Source organism: Lonchura striata, chromosome Z (assembly GCF_046129695.1).
Source record: "Lonchura striata isolate bLonStr1 chromosome Z, bLonStr1.mat, whole genome shotgun sequence".
Taxonomy (NCBI): domain Eukaryota; kingdom Metazoa; phylum Chordata; class Aves; order Passeriformes; family Estrildidae; genus Lonchura; species Lonchura striata.
This window is the reverse complement of record NC_134642.1, coordinates 39,420,786-39,442,938: the sequence shown is the minus strand read 5'-3', so window position 1 is coordinate 39,442,938 and position 22,153 is coordinate 39,420,786. Positions and strand designations below refer to the sequence as shown.

At 41.3% G+C, this 22,153-nt stretch overlaps 1 protein-coding gene across 1 annotated transcript in view; it reads right to left on the bottom strand.

Annotated features, from left to right (window-relative positions):
* Window positions 1–22,153, bottom strand: part of CCBE1 (collagen and calcium binding EGF domains 1) — a 95,830-nt gene that overhangs the window by 7,932 nt on the left and 65,745 nt on the right. The window contains exons 3-7 of the mRNA XM_021554631.2: window positions 16,519–16,571; window positions 11,184–11,318; window positions 10,360–10,500; window positions 5,350–5,456; window positions 385–505 (exon numbers count right to left, since the gene is read on the bottom strand). Of these exons, the coding sequence (XP_021410306.1) occupies window positions 385–505; window positions 5,350–5,456; window positions 10,360–10,500; window positions 11,184–11,318; window positions 16,519–16,571 (557 nt within the window). The remainder of the gene's footprint in view (window positions 1–384; window positions 506–5,349; window positions 5,457–10,359; window positions 10,501–11,183; window positions 11,319–16,518; window positions 16,572–22,153) is intronic.

Sequence of the window (22,153 nt, the reverse complement as noted above, 5' to 3'; positions counted from 1 at the left end):
GGAGAGTGTTTTAAGACAGAGCTGAAATACAGGAAATGACAACTGAAACAGGTGAGATATCCCAGGGAGAGCGAGAAATTTAACACGTACAGGACAAACACAGCTTGCATGCCAAGAAACACATGGAGTTACAATGGATGATGTCAGATAGTTGGCAGAGCCTGACTGTAACACCCATAAAGTTTTTTGTTTGGTTTTTTCTTTTCTTTTTTTTTTTTTTTTAAATTTAGTGCAAATGCTAACATATCAATCAAAATATGAAATATATTAAATCATGTGATATTAAATGAAATATGAAAGCACACTGGCAGACTGAAGTTTACTTTTTCAGTCCTAAACATTCCTGCACAACACTTCTGCACATTTCCACCTCTCTGGTATTACCTGGAGGGCCTGGTTGGCCAGGCTGGCCTGGGGGGCCAGGGATATATGCATTAGAGGCAAGCACTTTTTCACCAGTGATTTGCTTGCTAAGGTCAGCAGCATTATTTGGCAGCAAAGCAACCTGCCAAGAAAAAAAAATCTATATAAGACCTTCATTTTTCAGCCAGAAAAATTACATTCTTATTTAAGCTTTCAAACAAACAGCTATTTAAATATTTCAGGAAAATATAATGAGTTTATTCATATCCTTGATTGATATAATCAGAAAAACATTCTTATTCCGTGAGTCTGTTCACTTTTCAAGTCACTGTGGAAATACTGCAAGCCAATCCAACAGAGGATAGAGGAAATTCAAGACAGATACAGCAACAAGTTCAGAAAAACTTGAGTCTCATTACTGCTTTTCAGGAAGCCTCTTTTTCCTTATTTGAAGTTTCCTCTATTCATTTAATTCTTTCTCAGGGCAACATTTGCTCAGATATTTAAGTCTTGAATTGCTGCACAAGCCACTAACTTTCCATAGATTTTAATGAGAACCTAAATCCTTTGTGAATCTGGCCCTAAAAGTAACCACACTCTTTAACCCATCAGATGTCTGGATCTACTCTGCACAGAGACACAAAGATAAAGTAAGTGGGAATGCAAGCAGAATTGCACACTACAGTTTAAACTGTCATTATCCATTACCTGTTTAATTATCCATGAAACATTCATCTATCTAGTTGAATATATTTAATATGTAACATATTTAGAAATATTCTGCAAATGTTTAGTCTCTTAAGTGGCAGCTGAAGGGTGCCTGGAGGAGCCAGGAGGCTGGTGTGCAGTGAGGAAAGAAGTTTATTAGTGGCTGCATGTAGACTTAGGGATTTTGCACTGCCAAATTGAACTGGAAAACTATTTCAGCAACAGCAGTGCAGACCTACCCTGGGTGAACTTTGTTGCTTCTTGAATGAATTTGGCTTATTGGATAATTTGATGCTGAATTCTGCTAGATTTAACTGTGAGATCTGCATTGAATTATATAGATGATAACTCCTGCTATTTGACAAAGCTTTTAATCAACTATCTGGAATTCTTCGATTTTGGCTGTTCTTAAGACTCCTACCTGCTTCTGTAATTATTTGACATACATTCTTCTGCCACTACTGGAAACCTAATGTTTGTAATGCAAAGGGAAAAAACAGTGTTATGCACCTGCAGTACCTGCAGTGTCCTGCAGAACTGGATAAATTTCCTTTGGCAAACAAGTTATTGCTTAAGGATTACAACTTAAAGGCAGCCTGTTATGCTTTTAGTTTGGAGTTGAATGCACAGGACAGTTCTGAAGGAAAAAAATGTCAGGGCAAAATTTGGAAATGCTGAGGTAGTTCTTGGTGGCATTTCCAAAACATCAGTTTGATTTTGAGACTGGAACTCAAAATGTGATGACAGGAACACAAGAATTTATCAGCCATTTGTGAGTAAGGTTTTGGAGAGAACTGCAATTCCAAAGAGCAGATCACTGCACTACAGGCAAATTAAGAATCATGATGTATGTCTAACAAGAATTTGGTAGATTCACTGCAGAAATCAGTGGCTGGATGACATAATATTTTCACAGAAGTCCCACAGGGTGTTTCTTATATTCTCACCCCTATGAATTAGCTTTTCACACAGAAAATGGGGATTCACCTATAGCTCTGGGGTGAGCTGTCATCTCTGCTTTTTCAAAGGAAAACATGTGCTTTGTTTACCAGTGACCTTGCAGTTTTCTTAGCCAACATCGCAGCCAGTGCAGCACAGGCCAAACTGTGGGGCTGCTGAACATAGAGGCTGCTCTGTGGTACACAACTCCCTACCCCTGGAGCTGAAGAGGAAAATTCAGTAGCTAGGGGCTCTCACAGCCTCACTGGCCAGGGATCAGCATGGGAAGATCTACTGGCTGGCTCTGGTCAGCAAAGTTTTGTTTCCTAGAGGTGTGTCCTGTTCAGACCAGCTTCCTGGCTGGATACAAAGGCTTGCAAGGACCATGGTGCAAAACTTCCACTGCATGACACAAATCAATCAAGAACTCTGCGGTTCCAATGCTGCCAAGCTAAAGTGGAGACAAAAGGTCAAATTCTGTTGCTACCTGAGAGTATTATATTTCTAAAGTAGTTTTTTGGAGAATATTTTCAGTGTCATCAGTGAGTGCTTCTCCTTAGGGGTGGCCATAGTTGAGTGGCAGATTAATTTAAGTCCTCTTTTTAGCTTCCATGTAAGTATCTCATTCTGGGGATCTATAGCTATATCACTTGATAAATAGATGTCACTTAGTACATAGACCTGGCCATGAATACTCTTCAGTTTACACTGCAAATGGTCAGACTGGAGTAAAAAGGTGCACTTAGTGGCAAAGACTCATTATGAAGCGGATTTGGAAGTGTATTCTCATCTGATGCTTAAATATTTACTCATTCCTGCCAGCCAGGCTGTTATAACAACTAAGTTAGAAAAGAAATCATAGTGAAAGCATCTATGCGTGCTTCCCCACTGACTCAGCTGGACTTGAAGTACACACTAGGAGTGCCAAAACACTCAGGCTCTGGTCTAGCTCACTGCTCTTTGATATCTTCTCGCCAGAAAATGGTTGTTACGTGCACTGGGTCAAACCATGTGTTTTTGTTGTTGACTCACATCCTCTTAGCTATTGGATATACTCACTGGCCTAATTTCTGTTTCACCTTTTAACTGAACCAGTTAATCCTAGTCCAGGGTAACCTTGGTTTTCTCCATCTACAGCTCCGAATCCTAATGGCATTTGGAAAATGTTTTGGTTATTTTTCCCATTTGCATAAAAAATATTAGCAAGGGTAAATTCTAAAGAAAGACTTCTAAAGAAACAAGTATTCCATGTGCTGTGTTACATGCTGCATTTGGAGTTTTGCATAGTTTCAAGGAGGTCTGTGGTTTACAAAATTGGACAGTGCTTGTCAGGACTGATGTGGAACATGGCTTTCTAATTAAGATGCTTAAACACATCTGTGCAATAGGATCAAGCTTACTTGGTTTTTCCTTCTTTTAATTGTTGGATGTGTGTCAACATGCCAGATATATTTTCCCCACTTTTTCAGCTTTGCACTCTTCTTGCTTTCATCAAGGTCTTAGATCAACCTAGGATTGCCCACAGACCTCTAGTCTATCAGGACAGTGCATCTCATTGGATGACAGGCATTTCTGCTAACCTCAATTTTGAATAAAATTCATAAAATTTGAAAGCCTTAACAAGACTGAAGACTCATTTCATAATGCATCTCCCTGGCAGAGAGAAATGAACTTTTCTATGCAAAACAGAACCGCTTTAACCACAACTATTGAAAGATGTCCTCCCCAGGAGAACTTGGCCATAGGAAGTGGCTGGGGAAACATGAGGGTTGATGTCTCCCTGGGCAGAGAAGCACCATGGGGCCAGGTCTTCATTCAGCATAGACAAAAAGTCTCCTTTCTGTGGGGTAACAGTTGCAGAGGGTATTGGGAACCTTCTCTTTCAGCTCCTTCTCTGTGGAGCACAACCCTGGGGGCTCCGAGGATGCCAAGTCAATCCAGTCTCACTAGGGGCATATGGGGGGAAAAATTAAGTTAGGGACTATGACAGGATTTAGCTACAAAGCAAGAGTGAGCTGCTTAATTTGTCCAGTTACTGTACAAATGCCTACAGTGACAGGTATCAATGGTCTGAATTTTCCTGGAATGAGTTTTGAACACAAGCATCTAACAGCAGAAGTTAGACACAAAAACCTCCCATTAATTCCATCAATCAATTCTTGAGCAAACAATGTGGCCAACAATGTGACCCCCAGATCCTTCTCTGGAAGTCAGTGTGAGCCTGTTCAGCATCATGGAAAACAGCTGGAGAAACAGCCACTCAAAGGCATGGATCCTTTTTTAACCTCTCTGCTACCATTTTTTTGAAAAGCAGAATTCCCAACACATATGTAATTTTGTCACTTCCATATTTGTGTTCATACTGATTCAGAAGGAATATATGATGTTTTGAGATTTTGGAGATAAATAGTATCTCCAACCTCAGTGAATTTCACTTTAATAAGGAAGATTTCTTTCTTCCTAATATTAAATGAGTAACATCAAATGCAATGAGTGAATACACCAGATTATGTTTTGACACAATGGAAAGAAATTAATTGAGTACCCTAGGAGAAATAATTACAGCCTGTCAGCATAATCTGCTGAGAATGTTCCTACAGAGAGCTTCAATTTGAGAGAACCTTAGTGCTCAAAGGAGCTGTCACCAGAAAAGGCATTACACCTGCATCCCTGCATATGGCTCTCCAAATCTGAAGCTGTGTCTTTATCTCACTACTCACTTTTCATTATTGCACTACTAAAATGCAAAAGGAAGCTACATATGTAAGCAATTAAAGCCCAGGAAAAGTTTCTAAATGCACTATTCTTTACTGGCAGGTGAATAGGTAAGGGAAAAAAAAAGGGTGACAGAGTGTTTTTCTTTTTTAAGGTGGAAAGTCATATTTAAAGCTAGTGATACTTTTGTTTAGCACCACACCTATTTGGCAAGAATCCTGTACCAGTACCCAATAATGAAAAATCATGTTCCCACATCTATGAAAGGTCTTGCACATGATTACTCTAGAGATGGACCATGTCCAAAGTTCTGTGCATTCGGAGTGGCTGAAAAACTCAGGCCAGCACAGATTGCCAAGTAACCTGGGCTCAGCATGGGATGGGTGTTTGTCAAGACTCTGTTACCACGAGCTTGGTAACACAGCTCCATGAACTTGGGGAGTAATCTGCTTGCAAATTGGACAGGGGCATAAGGGAGAGATATCATTCCTACATGATTTAAAAAATATATTGCCCTTCTCTTTCTATGTACAAGAACCACATGTCAGTGACAGCTCCAAACATAGAAATTAACCTCTGTTTTTGTAAAACATGCAGGTCTGGTAAAGACATGAGTGATCATACCTTTTGCTTCAGCTGTAAAACTGTCTGCTTTATTTGATGGAATTCCTTACAAGAGGCACAGCATGTCCCCAGTTTCGCCACATTTTCAGATTTCTCAGGAAACCCAGCTGAAAGAAAACAGTTTCCTCTATAAATGTACAGATCCAAATGTAAATTCATAAAGTGATAGCAAAAGCAACTTGAAGTTTGTTATATTTCCCCAGACTGTGAAAAGAGAAGGGAATCCTGCCATTATTAATTCTTTGACTGTGAATTTCTATGTAAGGCTGAGAAACTTTGCAGGGACAGCTCTGAACACATTTTTAAAGCAGCTGTTTCCAGTTAACAGTCCCCAGAGAATTCATTTGTTTAATACCTGGAAAAGTTCACACCCCTTCTTTTATCTTTTTGTTTAGGGTAGACTAACCCCATAGATCTGAAGTGACTTACAGTCCCCCGAAGGGCAAATTTTCATATGCTATAAATTACAGTAAAATCCCTCAGAATATGCTTATTTTGCTCATTTTGCACAAACTGCTCTTTATCATCATGGGTTATTCTCCATGTGATGGAATCAGCCTGAGCAGAGATGGGGATTGAAATTAATGACAGGGATTTAAATCCACACAAAAGGAAGGGTCTCATCTGTTGATACTATGCATGAATAGGATCTTTTCAAGAATCCATTAAATTATTCAAACTGTGAGAGATATTGCAAATGTTATTTTTGTCCTTTTCCCAGTACCATACACAGTAAAGCAGTTCTGCATTACAAGCAAACAAGCATTGTTGTAACAGATGTCTGCTTAAAGACAAATCTGGTTTCCAAACCACAGGGTGACACATACTGGCAAGCTGTAGGTGTGTTTTCTTCACTTCAACATTGCTGAGAAATATCAAGTCTATTGAGACTTTGCACATGATATGTAGCCTTGTAAGGGTTACCTTCGAGGGCTGCTGGGTGTGTTTCAACACTGACCTTTGAGAGCATGTCCCACAATGGAAAAACTCTGCAGGTGCTTCTGTTAAAGCCAGGGAATCTTCAAAGTCTTCCAAAAAGATCAGCTGCATAGTGCTGACTTATGGTGTTGCACTTGTCTCTTGGACACACCCTTAAATGCCCTTCATCTTCTCGGAAATGTGTATTGATTTTGAGATATCTGCATCTTTTGAAATGAACCCTGAAGTTTCTAGTACTAAAAATATCATGTGCTACTTGACTTCAAATATTTCCAGGGTCCAGTACAGAAGATGACATACTGGTTTTAGAAGACAAAAATTAATCTCACTTATCTGCTAATCAGTTAGGAGAGAGAGGTAAGGGCAAGATACTGGAATAACCAGGAGCATTAAGACAGCTATTAGTACTGAATGACTGGAAAATTGGGGCACAAAGGCCTGTTTTTTTTCCCCAGTCACAAGCTGCTGGTTCCCATGGCTGCACTCCAACAGCCTTACTATATTACATATATTATTTACCATTTTTATGGCAGCAAGCACACTGCTGTTTGAGCTTCCCAGCCCTTTCCTCAGCACAGGTTTGGTACCTGATCAGCTTTCTGTGCAGTGTTCAGATGGCTCTACTTGGTGTTCTCCAATGCACTCGACACCACAGAATAGACTTTCACCAAATTTCAGCTATGCTGGATGCAAGGCTACTTAGCCACAAGATCTCCCAGAGGAACACCAGCATTTTTGTAAAGGTACCAGAATACATAGTATATGCTGCTTTCCTTCTTCTCACCTATATTCCTAATGCTAGCTTTGATTTCCTCCAAAACTTCTTTGCCCATAAACATTTCTCTTGTACATGAAATAATCTGCACCATGCAGGGCTTTTTTTTTTCCTTAAGTGGGAATTGATGTACTGTAATGAACATACCACTTTACATTTCTGTAAAATAAATTTGCTCTTGACCACAAGTCAGTTATTGCAGAGTTCTTCCTCCCTCTCCAATTTTTCATCTTCCTTTAGAAAATCCCATTGTTTTGACATGCCCATTTTTGGACCTGTGTAGGAGTTACAGAGGGATGTATATGGAGCCATTAGGAAAAAAACCCACTTTTTAAAATTTCTTTTCCAAAGACCAATAAAGTCTGGATTTTGTACTAGTCTCAACAAAAAATTCTTTTAATATCTATCTTATCGAATAGTTCTATCATAGTGTTAGGAAATGTTGCTGAAAGCAACACACACTCATATGGAGAAATTGCCAGAGCCTCTGCTATTGCAAACCTAATGCAATCCCACCAGAATCTGTGGAATTATATGCAGATTAAGAAGCGGTGAATTTGGCTTCATGTTTTATTATAAAACCCAGTTTATCCTCCTGAACGATGTGACACACAGGGCTGACAAATACAGATAAAACAGGGCTGTTACAATCCAAGGAGATGAATGCTGGGGGGGGTCAGCTAATGTTTGGGAAATGCTGTACCACTGAGATTTCTGCAAAACCGGCTGGATTGACTTGTTGGAGGAAGAAGTCCAAGATCCTTGTATGAGCAAGCATGAGTTGTGTCTCAGGAGAGAGGTGGAATCCCCCTAACTCATACCAGACAGAGGTGATGATTTGCCCAGGGAAGGAGTAATCCATCAAACATTCGCTCTACCCCCATCCAACCCTGTATCAGGACCAAACTGTGAGTAAAGTCAGAATAAAGTGTGGATAAAGCCAGAAGTCACCTAGGACAGGCCACCAGAGGCAAAAGGCCATTAGATGGAGCCACCGATGCATGGTGCAGAAACCCAGGTCACCTATCAGGGTCAGTTGAGCCAGCACTGAGCAAGGCACTTATATAATTTGTTTCCATGGCACAGACCTACACAAGGAAATCGAAATTATTTTGAAGAAGGCTTAAAGCAGCCCCATTTTAAAAAAGGTTCTTAGAACACAAAGTCTAGCTTACACATGATGGCACTCCTTTAATCTTGGTGAGATGCTGGTGAGCCCTGTGGCACCTATTGCTAAGAGATCTGCTTGGGGGAGTGCTGTGTTTTCTTTGTGTATGGGCTCAGAGGCCATGCCTTGCTGGAAGAGGAGGAGATGCTGGCAGGGGGAAGCTCTGCGGGAGCTCTTCTGTGGGTGGTCTTTGCATGGAGGCTCTTGAGCTGATCATCTGTGTTGTATTATCTGGGCACAGCCTGCTGAGGTGGTTTTATCTGCCTGCTTCTGCACGGGTAGCTGTATTGTCTCCATCAAACCGGACTACGAATGCCAGAAAAAATGCTCCCTCTTCTCGCGTCCACTAACCAACCCAAAACTCTCTGTCAAGAGAATTACAGAGCCAAATAAAGTGACCACCTTACAGCCACTTACAGAGCCAAAAAAGTGTCTGAATTGCATCCTTCAGGCATGGAACGATGAGAACAGGGGTGTATCTCCTGGAAAACATGCTCCCTCATTAGAAATGGACATGGGTAATGTGTTTTGGGCTCTCACACTAAATTTTTAAATAAAAAGTGAATGTTCCGGCTCCGGTGAAAAGCAAGTGATGTGTTAGCAGCCACTGTGGCACGATGCGGTGCAGGGCTGGGGCTGGCGGCGGGGCGGAGCGTGGCTACAGCTCGTTCTTTACACAGCCCTTCTCCTCGGAGTGACTCGGGGACACGGCTCCTCCTTTTCACCAGAGGCCTGGAAATTCACAACATTTATGGAGTACAGAGGGGTAATTGACCAGAAGGCATCCTTCTTTACTTCGCTCGGCTGTTTTGGGAGGTATCTGGAGACACGGTGGGTATTTCATTCCAGATTATCTGCTGGAACTGATATTTTTATCTACTGTGTACATTCAGTGCAAAAATGGTGGTTTTCAAACAGTAGAATAATTTCCATAGCCATGAATATTTTGAATGGTTGGTTATCCTGAATGCTTTGGACATTACTGTATAAAGAAATTTGAACTACACAGAGGAATATTTAAAAAACCTCCTGTTTGTAAAGGGATTATCTAGGTTATTTATCACACACACACACACACACACACACTCTCTGATAAGAAAAAAAATTAAAACTACAAGGAACTATTAAAGCTAACAGAGTGGCTCCAGTTACATACTTTCAGATGAAAATCAAAATTATAAATTGCTCTGGCCATCCAGTGGGATTTGGATCATACTATGGTGCCACATTAAGGCATTAATTGATGAACCTGTGGTAAGTCACCATTCATCAAAAGTTGTTCAGGTTTTTTTCCCAGACCACGGTTCTCTTGGTTCTCTTCCTCCTTTCTTTTTAAATTTTCATATCAGTATTCATTCTGTAGTATTCTAAATTAGGTAATTTAATATCTGGGATGAGGTCAAAACCTTTAAAATAATTTGTACACAGCACATGTATACACTTTCAACCAACAGTGAGGCAAGAAAAAGACCCCAGCTTCACACAATTTAACATAATTGCAGGTCAGCAGCATTTGGTCTTGGTCAATGCAATGTAATGTAGAAATTGATTTAAGCAAGGCTTGGAAAATGTGCTGGAACCCCAAGCACATATTTTTTGAGCCTCTAAGGGCCAAGATGCACTAGCCATCCAACCCAGGGCCATTTGCTAATCTCAGATATGAGTGTGTAAATATGAATTATAGTTACTGAAATAATTTAATTAATAGATGAAATCAGTGAAATTTTTAAGGCTCTTCATCTGGTAAGTCTTTTTCCTATGTCTCCTTAGCTCTGAACAACAAAAAAGCTATAATTCAGGCTGGTATTGGAGCAAGCTGCAGCTGTTAGCAACTGGATTTAGCAGGAACGATCTAACTGGAGCTGTAATAGTAAATTTCATTATTTAGCTGTTCTGCCTCCCTAGGAGAAATGCCTTCCACATCATCCAGTGTACTTGTGCAATGGAGGAGAGAGTTTGGCAGGGCTGCTCCACAGGTGGTCAGGTGCCCAGCAAACTGCCCAGATACCCCAGGAACATCAGCTACATCCCAGCTTTGGGCCTCCAGCTCCAAGTGTAGTGTTGGGAACAGGTCCGCTTCATGACAGACCAACCCTTTAGACCCAGGACATTTAATCTGCCCTAGCACCTGCTTTATCTCCTTTGGTGCATGTCCTGCCATCCTCCTCCCGGACGTAGCCTTCGTGACACTCGCACCTGTAGCTGCCCATGGTGTTGACACAGATCTGAGAGCACAGAGTACCATTGCTCGTGGCACACTCATCGATATCTGGAGAGAAGCAGAAATTAAGAATGTCCAGTAGCTGGGGGTTTCAGACCTCTAACACAATAAAAGACTTCCTTTAAAAAGAGATTTTGTGGTTAAACAAGTAATTGGAGCTCTGCAATTCAAGCTGGAGCCTTTGGTCTGGAGCTCTGGGCAAACTGCACTAATATTATTATTAACACACATGGAAATTTATCAGAGAACATTGTTTGAAAGTCTCTTTCCATTGAAAAGCTCACAAGCAAAGCTCAATCCTGCAAACCTTGGCTCCCTGGCATGGCAAACCATGCAGGGCAGGGCAGGACTAGCCACAGCAGGACCACATGTAAATTATATACTGGCCATCTGAATTAAACCCCAAGGATTAGTTTTAGTAATTAGGCCTAGTGATAATGTTTCAATATTCAGCATACATAGCTCACAACCACCAGAAGGAATTAAAGGAAAAATTGCATCAGCCCAGCACTTCAAAGTGTTTGTGGGTGTAAATGTTGTTGTAGGTAATACCTCCTAATAATTTCAGGGGCATCTAGATCTCTTAATTTGAAACACAGTTAACCCCCATATTTCTTCTGTAATAATATTGAGAATAAGAAAGTTTTCAGATCCAAACGGACTACTTAAAGACTCAAAGGAGTGGGATAAATCATTAACCAAGGAGGAGATCAACATACTCATCTACCCACCCAGGCAGTAAGGCTTCTCTCTGTTCCTGTGCCTCTCCCGATCATAGCGGTATCCAGGATAGCAAGTGCATAAGACTCTCCCAAAATTATCTGTGCACTGCTGTTCGCAGGGAGCTTCGGCGCAGACATCATAGTCTAAGGGAGAGAAAAACACGGTTAGGAAAAATACCAAAGTCAGTAGATGGATGATACTTAGATTGCAAACATTTAGCCTCTCTGCTAATTAATATAAAGTTGAGTTACATTGTTTTTAAGGCCTGAAGGAACCTAGACATAAAACATTCATTAGACATAAGCAAAGAAATATATTAAAACTGTAATTGCTGTTCACAGATTTACAGTAGGTAGACTATTTCTTAAAGTTGTGTTTTAAGCAAGGGTCCCTTTTGCATTTGGCAGATTTTAGGAGTTCTTTTCACAGAAATATTGAATTACCTAAAACATTATTTTAGTTTTCTTCAACAGATTTTTAAGTCTGATAGCAACATTTCCTATGCAGAAGACTGTGAAAAACCATGATGTTAACTGCCAAGGCAGTTTTCTGCCAGGCAGAAAGTATGCCACAAGGAAAAGGGAAAAGTTAATTACTTCACATTAATTATTCAAAGACAGATATAACCCTTCTAGCAAACAGTGCATTGTTACAAACCCATCATCTCTCTTAACAGCTCCAGTGTGCACATCAGAGTATATCACTGAATTCCCAAAAGACTGAAGTCCCTGTTTGAAACCCAAATGAGTTTGGGTTTCTAATTTTACTGCTATGTAGCAGCAAAAGTGAAGCCTCAGGGATGGACGCCAGGGCACAGTGAGGTTTGAACCACATCCCTGTCCTGTCAGGGGCTGGATGTGCCCCTGGCATGGTGCTGGTGGCAGGGCTGGGGGTGAAGGACAACTCACAGCTATGGCTGTGAGGGTTTTGCAGCACCATGGGGAACATCTGCCAGGAGACACCAGGACCTCAAGTGTCATCTGGTCTCAAAACCAGCTCGGGCACAGGTTGGCTGAGGTCAGGTTTTACACCAAAGCAAGTGGCAGTTTCTGTGACCATTTCAGAGAACATCACCCTGCAGAGAGCATCCATGTGGTTGTGACAATACAGTGAGTGGGCACTGGGGGCCGCAGCAGAAATATGTTATCCATGCTCCAGACCAAACCTGTCCAAACAACATCTAAGTTGTTCAAGCAAGTTTCCAGCAAAGCACTGTGTTTCCATACATATAATTAAAAGTCATTATTGACTCACCCTAATGACTAGCAGATACCTCTGGGTACGATGATTGCACCAAACAATTAAAATGAGCTAAGAGATGGTAAAGCAAATGAAAACACATTTTCTGTACTAAGTATATAGAGCACATGCCTAGCACTGACGTTAAAAGTGACAACATGCCAAAATACAGAAAAGCACAAAATGAGACTTAATAAGATGCTGTATCTCACACCAGAACCCATTAGAAAAAAAAAAAAAAGTACTATTGTAATAGACATACTACTGTAATAGTGCCAAGCATTCTGTTTGTCACCTCCTTAATAGCAGGCATTCTTTCTTTCCTTCTTGCTTCACAACTTGAAGTCTGCCCACAGTGCTGTAATGGTGAATGGCAATGCTAGGACCCCCTGCAGTAACCAGTGTCCAACAGTGCAGGGCCATGAAATGAAAACATAACTCTTGCATTCAAACTGTTCAGTCTAGGGGTAGTTTGGACTCTTTAGGTGATGCTGGGCTGTAAACTCCTGTTACATTTGGCACTACTAAATAGTACAAACTTTAAAGCATTGCTCGTATTTTTCCTGGGCATGTTTGTAGTTTTTGTTTTCCACTGAAACAAAATCAGAATGAGAACAGGATGGTATGTCCAGCATGGAGGTGAATGTGCTGCTCCTTACCCAGTGTATCCACTCAGGTGTTGGACTTGGTCTGTGCCATGTTCAGAGCAGAGGTAAAACAAGCTCTGGCCTCCCTGTACTTTCATGAATAGATGTGCCCTAACAAAATCAGAAAAAAACAATGCTGGAAGGGGCCATCTCCCATCACAAGCAGGAGTAGCTATGCATAAACTGGCTTCCCTTTTCCTTAAGGGTTATGACTAGACTACTAGGCAATATGGCTCACTAGTAGTCTAGTCCCAAGATGAAATATTCTTGCAGACAGAAAGATTTCTGCTCATATCTAATCCAAACTCCCCTTCCAGACACTTAGGCCCATTATATTTGCTGTCTTCTCCTCGGCCATAAAGAACACTTTACCTTCCCCCTTGCAGCAAGTTTTCACATACCTAAAACCTCTTATCAGGTCTCCCCTGAGCTTCCTTTTTTCTAGACTAAACAATGCCAGTTCTTTTTATCCATCTGTCACTAAATGTAATATAATCAGTCTTTGAATATGTCCACCTCAACACAGCTCCATCATGTCCATTGACCCATTTACTTTCACACAAAGCTGCGGAAGGGTCCAGGAAGGACAAATATCCCTTGATGGTGGTCCCACACAGCCAACCCAGATCACATAATGGCTGTAGGCAGGTCCCAGGTCCCAGAGGCATATTTCCAGGGCTTTGGTCCCAGGTAACATGACTTCCCTAGAAATAGTTCTCACAACTGAGATGAAACTAGGCAAAAACTGCTGCACCACCTGTTTGTGCTCTGCAGAACTGGAGGTGAACATTGCCTCCTGTGTTCAAACCCCTTGTTTGCCAGCCTAAGAAATATAGTTTGAGGAGGAATCAAAACCATACAATGAGGATCAGGCTGTTCCAGACTTTAGGAAAATGCAAAAGTCAAAGCAGAATAACAAATGTCTCTGTATAAGTTTCAATGAACTCAGAAATGACAATACAGCATGGAAAGTTGTACCAAGGAAATTTTTGAAACAACATTAGTAAGGAAAGAGCAGGTCTGACTATAGCTGGCCTGTAATAGAGTATTTTATTCTGAATTCTTCCACAGCCAACTCAGGAAACAAACCAGCAGTAGAAAGGGTGGTCTCCAAAATAAACTGCTTCATACTGCATCTTTCCCTTCTTCACTCTATGACACCATGAGACAGGACCCAAGACCGGATTTGGCTGGAGCAGTGAGTCTCCAAAGCAAAGAAAAAGGAGATCACATAGAAGAAAAAGGTGAGGAGCTGTTTTTTTTAATCCACTTTGCTGAACAGGTGGAGCAGGAAGAGATGCTGCAGAAAGAATCAGACATGGAAGTAAATCCACTCAGTGTTTCCTGAGGATCATTGCTGCCTGGTCCTGCAGCTGAAAGCCACAGTGAGAAGGTGAGTACAAAACAGAAAAAATGCAGAAATTGGAGACATAGACTTATACTGTACTACACTGATTTCTGTTCCTTTTCAAGGGCAGATGAAAAATAACAGGATGAAAACCAATAAGGGTTTTTTTTTGACAAATCTAGAAATCTTTGGGAAAGAATCTGTTTAAGGAACAGCTGCCCCAGAAGGAGATTGGTGTGTTCCCCAGGCAGCTATAAAAGGGTGGAAAAGGGAGGATCTATACCTCTGTCAAGCCTCCTCCCTGCAGCCACTGCTAAATCATAGAGAAGACAGGACTGGAACTACTTCTCACAGTCTTAATGTGCCAGTACTGGATTAAAAGGTGCAGATGTGCTTTAATAAACTCACATCTGTTATGCATTTATGTGTCTGTTTGGAGATATGGATTTCATACAGCTACTCTGTCAAGATTATGCCAAAACAATGTGTGAAGAGCCAAGTGATGTCTTGTAACAGAGTAAGTGAAATGAATACTTCAGTGAATCATGTTTCTTGTCCCTACACCAAAGGCCTGAGATTGTCTCAAATGTTATAGCAACTGCTGTGGACTCTGAAGTTCCAGGCAAAATACAGATAAAGCTGAAAAGAGGGAATGGAGAGACAAAGGGAGAGAAGCCACAGCCAGCAGAGAATTGAATTAGGGGCAGAAACTCTCAGGTTACTGAAATGCAGTTCAAAGACAGGATTAGACAAAGTCAGTGGACTGTGCTTTCATAATCACCTAATATCTCAAGAGATGAGAATTAGAAGCCAAAGTAATAAATTGCCACAGCTCTCATTTTATTTTGTTCCTATTAATTCTCTTGCTATATCCATTATATTCAGTGAATAGCCAATACATAAAATTCTTAAATCCATAGGAAAGCTGGAAGCCAGACTGTATAGTCCTGGCTTCTTTCCACCCTAAAAGGATTCAGAATTCTGCCTCCAATTCATACAACTGCCTCTTTCAAGTGTCCGTCTCACACTGGAGCTTTCACTGATATCACACACACTGAAACAAAACTCCCAGCAAAACCATGGGATGAGGACCTATGTGTGAATACCAATTTCACCCAAGCCCTACACAGTTCCTCCAGGCACAGGGTCATCATGAGTTGTTTTCCTCTTTTTTTCTCCCTGTCCCCACCCCCATCAGTCCACCAATTGTTTTAGTGTTTCTAGCCAGCAGCAAAGAAGACACAAATTAAAAACAACAACAGCAACAAACCCACAACAAACCCACAAGGATTAGAGTTTGGGTTATAACCCCTTTTGGCTGGACACTGCAACTCAAAACCAGCTGATTCTCCAGAATGTTGATTTGTCACTTTTTTTCCCAAAACATCACAGTGACAAACTAGGAAAATTCTCAGACCAAAACAAGGCTTTCCATATATCATCAGTTAGAAGAATATGAGAATATGTTGTCACAGATCAAGTTTTTAACTTCCTTGTTGTAAAAAAAAAAAGTTTATTGGCATGTCATCTCTGGACACTTGCTCCTGTCTGGTAGTTCCTGTGGTCCAACAAATTCAGAGCCAGTTTTATTCAAAGCAGATCCATTTTTATTACTGCATACTGAACTGTCGTGATTAAATCTGCATCTTACTTGGCCCCTGGTGATTAGGAAGCCATGCCCTTAGGAAATAACTCACCTACTCACCATCTTCCTGTGCACTGACAAGTCAGCTGTACCAGATCCGAGGGAAAAAAAGGGAAAGCCATCATCCGTGAAAGATGCACAGAGTTCTCCCAGCTACCCAGCCAAGGGCAGAACATGTTCTTCTGTGTGCAGAGCAGCAGGTCATGGCACAAGATCTGTGCAGCCATGTGCACTTAGGGGCAGATCAAGGCTTGGCATGCTAAGCAGCACTTTTGGAAGTTGTTGATCTTTTTATTTTCCAAACAATTCTTGGAAACAGCTCCTCCCCACAGTCATACATAAGATAGGGTGAAGCCTGTGCTTTTGTCAGGTTGCTCTTCCAAACAGACAATGTGGAGGAGACGGTAGATGGGGAAAGACAAATGCATGGGGACATGATGTGTAAGAACAGTGAAATCACATACCTTCAGGGATGCACTGTCCAAGAACAAACTTATAACCCTTACAGCATTTTTTCCTGAAAAACAATAAAATAAATAAATGAATAAATAAAAGTATTCTCTATAGATTGGTGCTGCCTTTAGAAACAGCCATAAGTGGATTGTGGGTGTGATGAACCAAACCAGAGGAGGATCCTGAGCAGTTGGAGTTCAGCATTACAGAACACAATCAGGAAATGCACCACCTGGCCCAGGAAGAATTTCACATGGCAGCATGTCCAGCCACCTCAGGAGCCTGAGACAGAGTACCTCAACGCTGACCCACTCAATATCCCAAGTAATTTCCAAAAATCCTGCTCTCTTGTGTTGTCTGAATGTTGTCTGGACAGCTCAGTGCTATCCAAGTACACAACTCAGGTAATCATTTTCATGGTACAGTGAAGGCTGTTCTCAGGTATCTGTCACTACATTGTAAACCAGCAGGAAGGGATAAGTCTCAGCGAGGAGTACACAGAGAATAAATGTTATCAGTCATTTCTTGTCCTCTAATAAACCTGGTGGAGGTAAACTCAATATAATGGGTGTTTCAACTGGAGTAAGGGAGAATATCTTATATAGTTTGAGGTAAAACTGCAGTGTAGAGTCAATAGGATCAGACACCTTCTATGAGTCTATGATATGAGCAAAGTCTGAATGCTGAGAAATTAGTGTTTCTGACACAATGGCCTGTAATCACATTTACACATCCAGCTAAACCTGCTGGTTTTCTCTCTAGGCAGAAAACCACATTAAATCACCAAGGCTCCCAGCAGCCCTCAGGAGCCTTTACAAATGTCTGTGTGCCTTATCATCCTGAGAGTCTCCCACTGCAGAGGCCTGGTGACTTTCAAAGGGTCTCATGTTGGTGACTGCCAGGGCTACTGAAAAAGAAAAAAACCTTCTGTTCCGTGCATTATTTTCATCAAGTATACATGAATCTGAGGGAAAAAAATTCTTCAGTATTTTACAAATTCATAGTTTTTTCATGCTTTGTGGACATACTGAAGTATCTCCCAAATAGGGAAACCATCCATTCTTTCTTTTCCTTTGATTCAATAACTAATGCAGAAGAGTGCTAAAGCCATGTCAGTCAATGACATGACACTCCCTTGGACAACATGTAGGCATCACAAATCATCATTATGTTGAATTTAAATTAACTATCAGTAGCAACTGACGGCTTAAAACAAATGCATTTCTCCAAACAATGTAAAAACAAACTTTGGCTCCATATTTTACCCTCTTCCTAAGATTAGCTGGAATATAAATTATGCCTAATGAGCATTGAACATCTGAAGAGGAAGCTTTGCTTTGCTGTACAAACAGTGGTGCCTCATTAGACTTCTCTCCAAACACTGCTGTGAAGTTTTATCTGCAAGACAAACAAATGCAGGAGGAATGAGTTCAAAGGTGCATTGGGGAGGCCGTTCATATGCTGCAAGCGCTGCTGATGGCTTTGCAAGTGCACATTGATCTCCTTCTGTCTGCAAAAGAAAAGAGGCTTCCTTGTAGCTGCTCTTCAGAGGAAGATACAGCCCAGCTTGAGAGGGCTGGGAGATAAGCAAGGAGAGGAGGACGTCCCTGCCATGAGATTCTGGCCTGTGGGGTTGTGCCAGCTAGAGCTAACCAGCCACAGGGAGCAACAACTTCCATAATTTGTACCATTCTCCATGGAATTTCCACCTTATTTTCAGGTTTAGGACCAATAAGACCTGTGTCAGCAGATGATATGATAACCTACTCCTGGGTAAGGGGCTACCTGCTGGGAGCCTAGCAGGAGCTGCCTCCCTACTCTCAGCTTGTGGTCATGGTTTTTATCTGGATTCATTTGCTTTCTTGTGGCTAAAATGACGTTTTATCTGCCTGACTGGATTCTCCCAAAAGCCAAACCACTTGTCCTGATCAAACTCTTCTTCCACAGCTGTACATTGAGAACCCATCACATACCAGGTTACAGCCATTAAATGCTGCCCTGGCACCCTGATATTGCCCTAAAGCAAGCACAGCCCTGTGCTTTAGCTTTCACTTAAAACAACTAGAAAATCATGTTCCCCTGGCTGATATCCAAGTGCTTGCTAAAATCCCTCTCTTCAGCAACTTCTTGCAGGAATGGGTTCCACAGTGGGATAAGGCAGTTTTGAGAAACAATTTCCTTGTTTTCAATGTCCCTCTCAAATTTTTGTTTGAATTTTCCCAAGCCTTTCTGATAAGGAGATTTTGAAATATTTTCTCTAGATGTGTGAAGATTTTTCTGTATTGTGGAAGTTTTAAATTATACTTAAATAAGTGTTTAGAACAGGGATTCCATGCCTTCAGACCACATTCCACATGATAATCTCTTCCCAGTTGAAAGTTACAGATCTCTGCATTAGTGCAGCCTGTACTTAATAGCACTCTTATCAGCATGATTTTGCCAGGGAAACTGCTACTTTAGGGTTAATGCAAAGGAAATACAATACAATACCTGTTTCTATGAACATTACATTGCAACCCTGGGATTCCTGCATGCTTCAGCTTTCTACATTCTTAAAGTGAAATCAGTCAAAATGATGGACACATGAGTATTTGCAAAGGCATTTTAATAGCAACATTCATTTTCAGATGTCCAGGTCCAGGCTGACATGTCTAATCAACGTTGCACAGCAGCAATCTCATACATAATGAGAGGTAAGAAGGGGCTCCTACTGATAATTTTAGCTACTGGATAACTTTCAGCGAGGTGGTTGCTATGCAGCTGTACATGTGGCCATGCATGAAACACAAACACGCAGCTGTGTATTTGAAGCTTCACCACTAAAACCTGGAGCTCTGGGAAAATTAGGTTGATTTGCTAACCTGAAATATGGCTTACAAAGGATGAAGCTTCTGGCAGACTTTTATCTGTAGCAGCTTTTAATGGGGTACTTCAGCAATTAAAAACACAGTAACTTTTGATTCTCATGCAATCTTTACTGAGGATAAATAATAAGCCCAAACTGGCAGACGGTTTGGGGTACCATGATTTTGATTAATGCAATGTCCAGCTTCTGTGGTTGTAAGAAAATCTGTAGTGGATAGGGACACCCCCAAAGCCAAGTCACCCCTTATTTCTTCTGCTGGGTAGCTGCTGGAGAAACAGGGAGATATTGTGCTCCTCTGCTCTGGAGTTCGAGATGCTTCTATGTTGTGGCGCGGTACGCGCTCCTACCACCGCACTTCTGGAAGACTAAGTGCCAGAAGACGGGATTTAAGGTCAAACTTTTGATACCAATAAATATATCTACGACTAGGGAAGTGGCAGATCTATCTCTTTTTTTCAGGATTTGTGGCCTATTACCTTGCAAACTGAGAGAGGAGCTGAGCTTTCCAGGAGCTCCCCTGTGTCCCATCACCCATAGGCCCCCCAGAGTGCCCAACACACACAGGGGTGTCTCACAGCACCCCTGCCCCATCCTGCAAATCAGTAGCTGCTTGATAGCATCGCCTCAGACAGGCTGGACAAGAGGCAAGATGGGAGGAATGTGGCTTAATTAAGCCACTGCTTTATTAAGTCAGCTTATCTGGCAGCTATCAGCAGTGAGTCATCCAGCAAGGACCATGTTTTTTTTTCCCCATAATTGCTTCCACCTGGTGCAGAGCTGCCATCACTGCAGCCCACCTCCGGCTCTGCACGGGCCACCACAGTGACACCGGAGACACCAACGAGTGCATGTTGAACCCTCAAAATTAATACACTGTGTGAGAGGGGAGGGAGTCTCTCAGGGTCCTACAGCTGCTGAAAATGTTCAGAAATGCAAACAATAACAGGATAAACATTTTAAATTACAATTAACCTGCATCTGTTTGCAGTAACATGGCAGTGAGCTGGGTTATAACAACAGCTGCTCCATGCATTTATTGAGGTTTTGGAGAGGCAGCTCTAAATCTCTGCAATGAGTCATGATGAAAAAGATACATGATCATCATTTAGTGATTGAAAAAAGGGAACACAAAGGGGAAATGCAAAGAGAAGAAGAAAAATACAAGTTTAATACTGGTTTCAGACTAAACATAATATGTTAAGGAAGCTCTTGCTAAAGACGTCAAAAGTAGAAAGAGAAGAGTCTGCTCTAAGAAATATTTGCCTCCTAGGAGCAAAGCAGACAGAGAAATCTCTGTGCTGAGCCCAAAAGTGAGTTCTTAGGATAAAATATTTTCTTTACTTTATCACTAAAATACTGACAGGCAGTCAGTCTCCAGGCTGACTCCTCCCAGACAGAGGTAGTTCAAGAAGAGGAACTTTACCTCCCATTCACTGGGGCTAGGAGAGCACATATGAACAGTTTCTAGAGCTCAGCTGAGGTTTGAGGTCATGCCACTGGAAGATGCAGCAACTCTATAGGTGGTCAGGCAGGTCAAATCTTTCCTCTCCAAAACACTCTTTCTGACCTATAAGTGTCAGATCAGTTGCAATTTATGGGGCAAAAGAGATGCTTAGGATTTCATACAGACTTAAATAGATCAGAACTGCTCTTTCAAGCTGGTGCTAGTAGAAAGCAATGATAATACACTCAGGAAATGTCTTTAATAAAAAACCTATTTCCTGTTGGGAAAGGTGAGAACTTTTTTCAATACCAGACTTCTTCAGCCTAAATCATAACTTGAACTTAGAAGAACTTGTGCTGCATTCTGAAGACCTGGCAATTACACCTGGCACAGTGTTTCTAATTGCATAAAGGGTCTTTGTTAGTTCCCTCTCCTTATTGTTCCTGCCTGGTGTTTCCATTTTGATTACCCTGGCTTTAAGAAATAAATGGTTTAGCAAAAATTCAAATATAAAATACAGAAATGAATGTACAAAAAATAATTAGACATCGCAAAATGCAAGCCAGCAAGGTTCACTAAAAAACAAACCTAACAAAACCAACCAGAAAATTCACTTTTCTCCTATACGAAATCCAAATAAGCAACAGGTTTGTCTGCCAAAGCATGCACAGACAAAGCCCATCTGCAGCACAAGTACAGCAGCTCAGTAGCTGTGCACAGTTTTGCCGTAATTCACATGGAGAGAAGATTTATGTTGACATGGTGTAAAACTGAAGCAATGCACTCTATTTTTGTTTGCCTTTCTGTGGGACACATACCGAAATCTTGAGTAAGAGGGGATGGCCTCCCTGCAGACACTTGCTCAGCATACACTTTGCCATGATTTCCAGACTTAGTATTTTTTCATAGTTTTGTAAAGAGATAATTTATGTTCACAGTGGGTGTAATGCAAGGCCCAAGGCCATCCCAAGATCTTCCTGTCATGGTCACAGCAGAGGGCAAATAATCCAAATACAGTGAATTCTTCCAATACTGCAACACCTATGACTGCTGTGAGTACCTGTGTGCTTCTTTATTTTCTTAACTGACTCATCAGGATTTGCCTAAACAATGCTGGGGAACTCAGACCTCTGAGAGCAAGTCACCAGTTTACCAGCTGATTTCTGTAGAAGTAAAATTTTCAGTGGTAAAAGCAATGTGTGAAATTAAGTCTTGTTTTTTGTTAGCTATTAAAGTCAAATAATTTTGCCGACCTGTAATGGTTTTCTTTCTCTTAGCGGGGGAAAAAAAAGCACCCTGCTATCTGTTCTTTTGCTCAACTCTGGCTATTAAGACA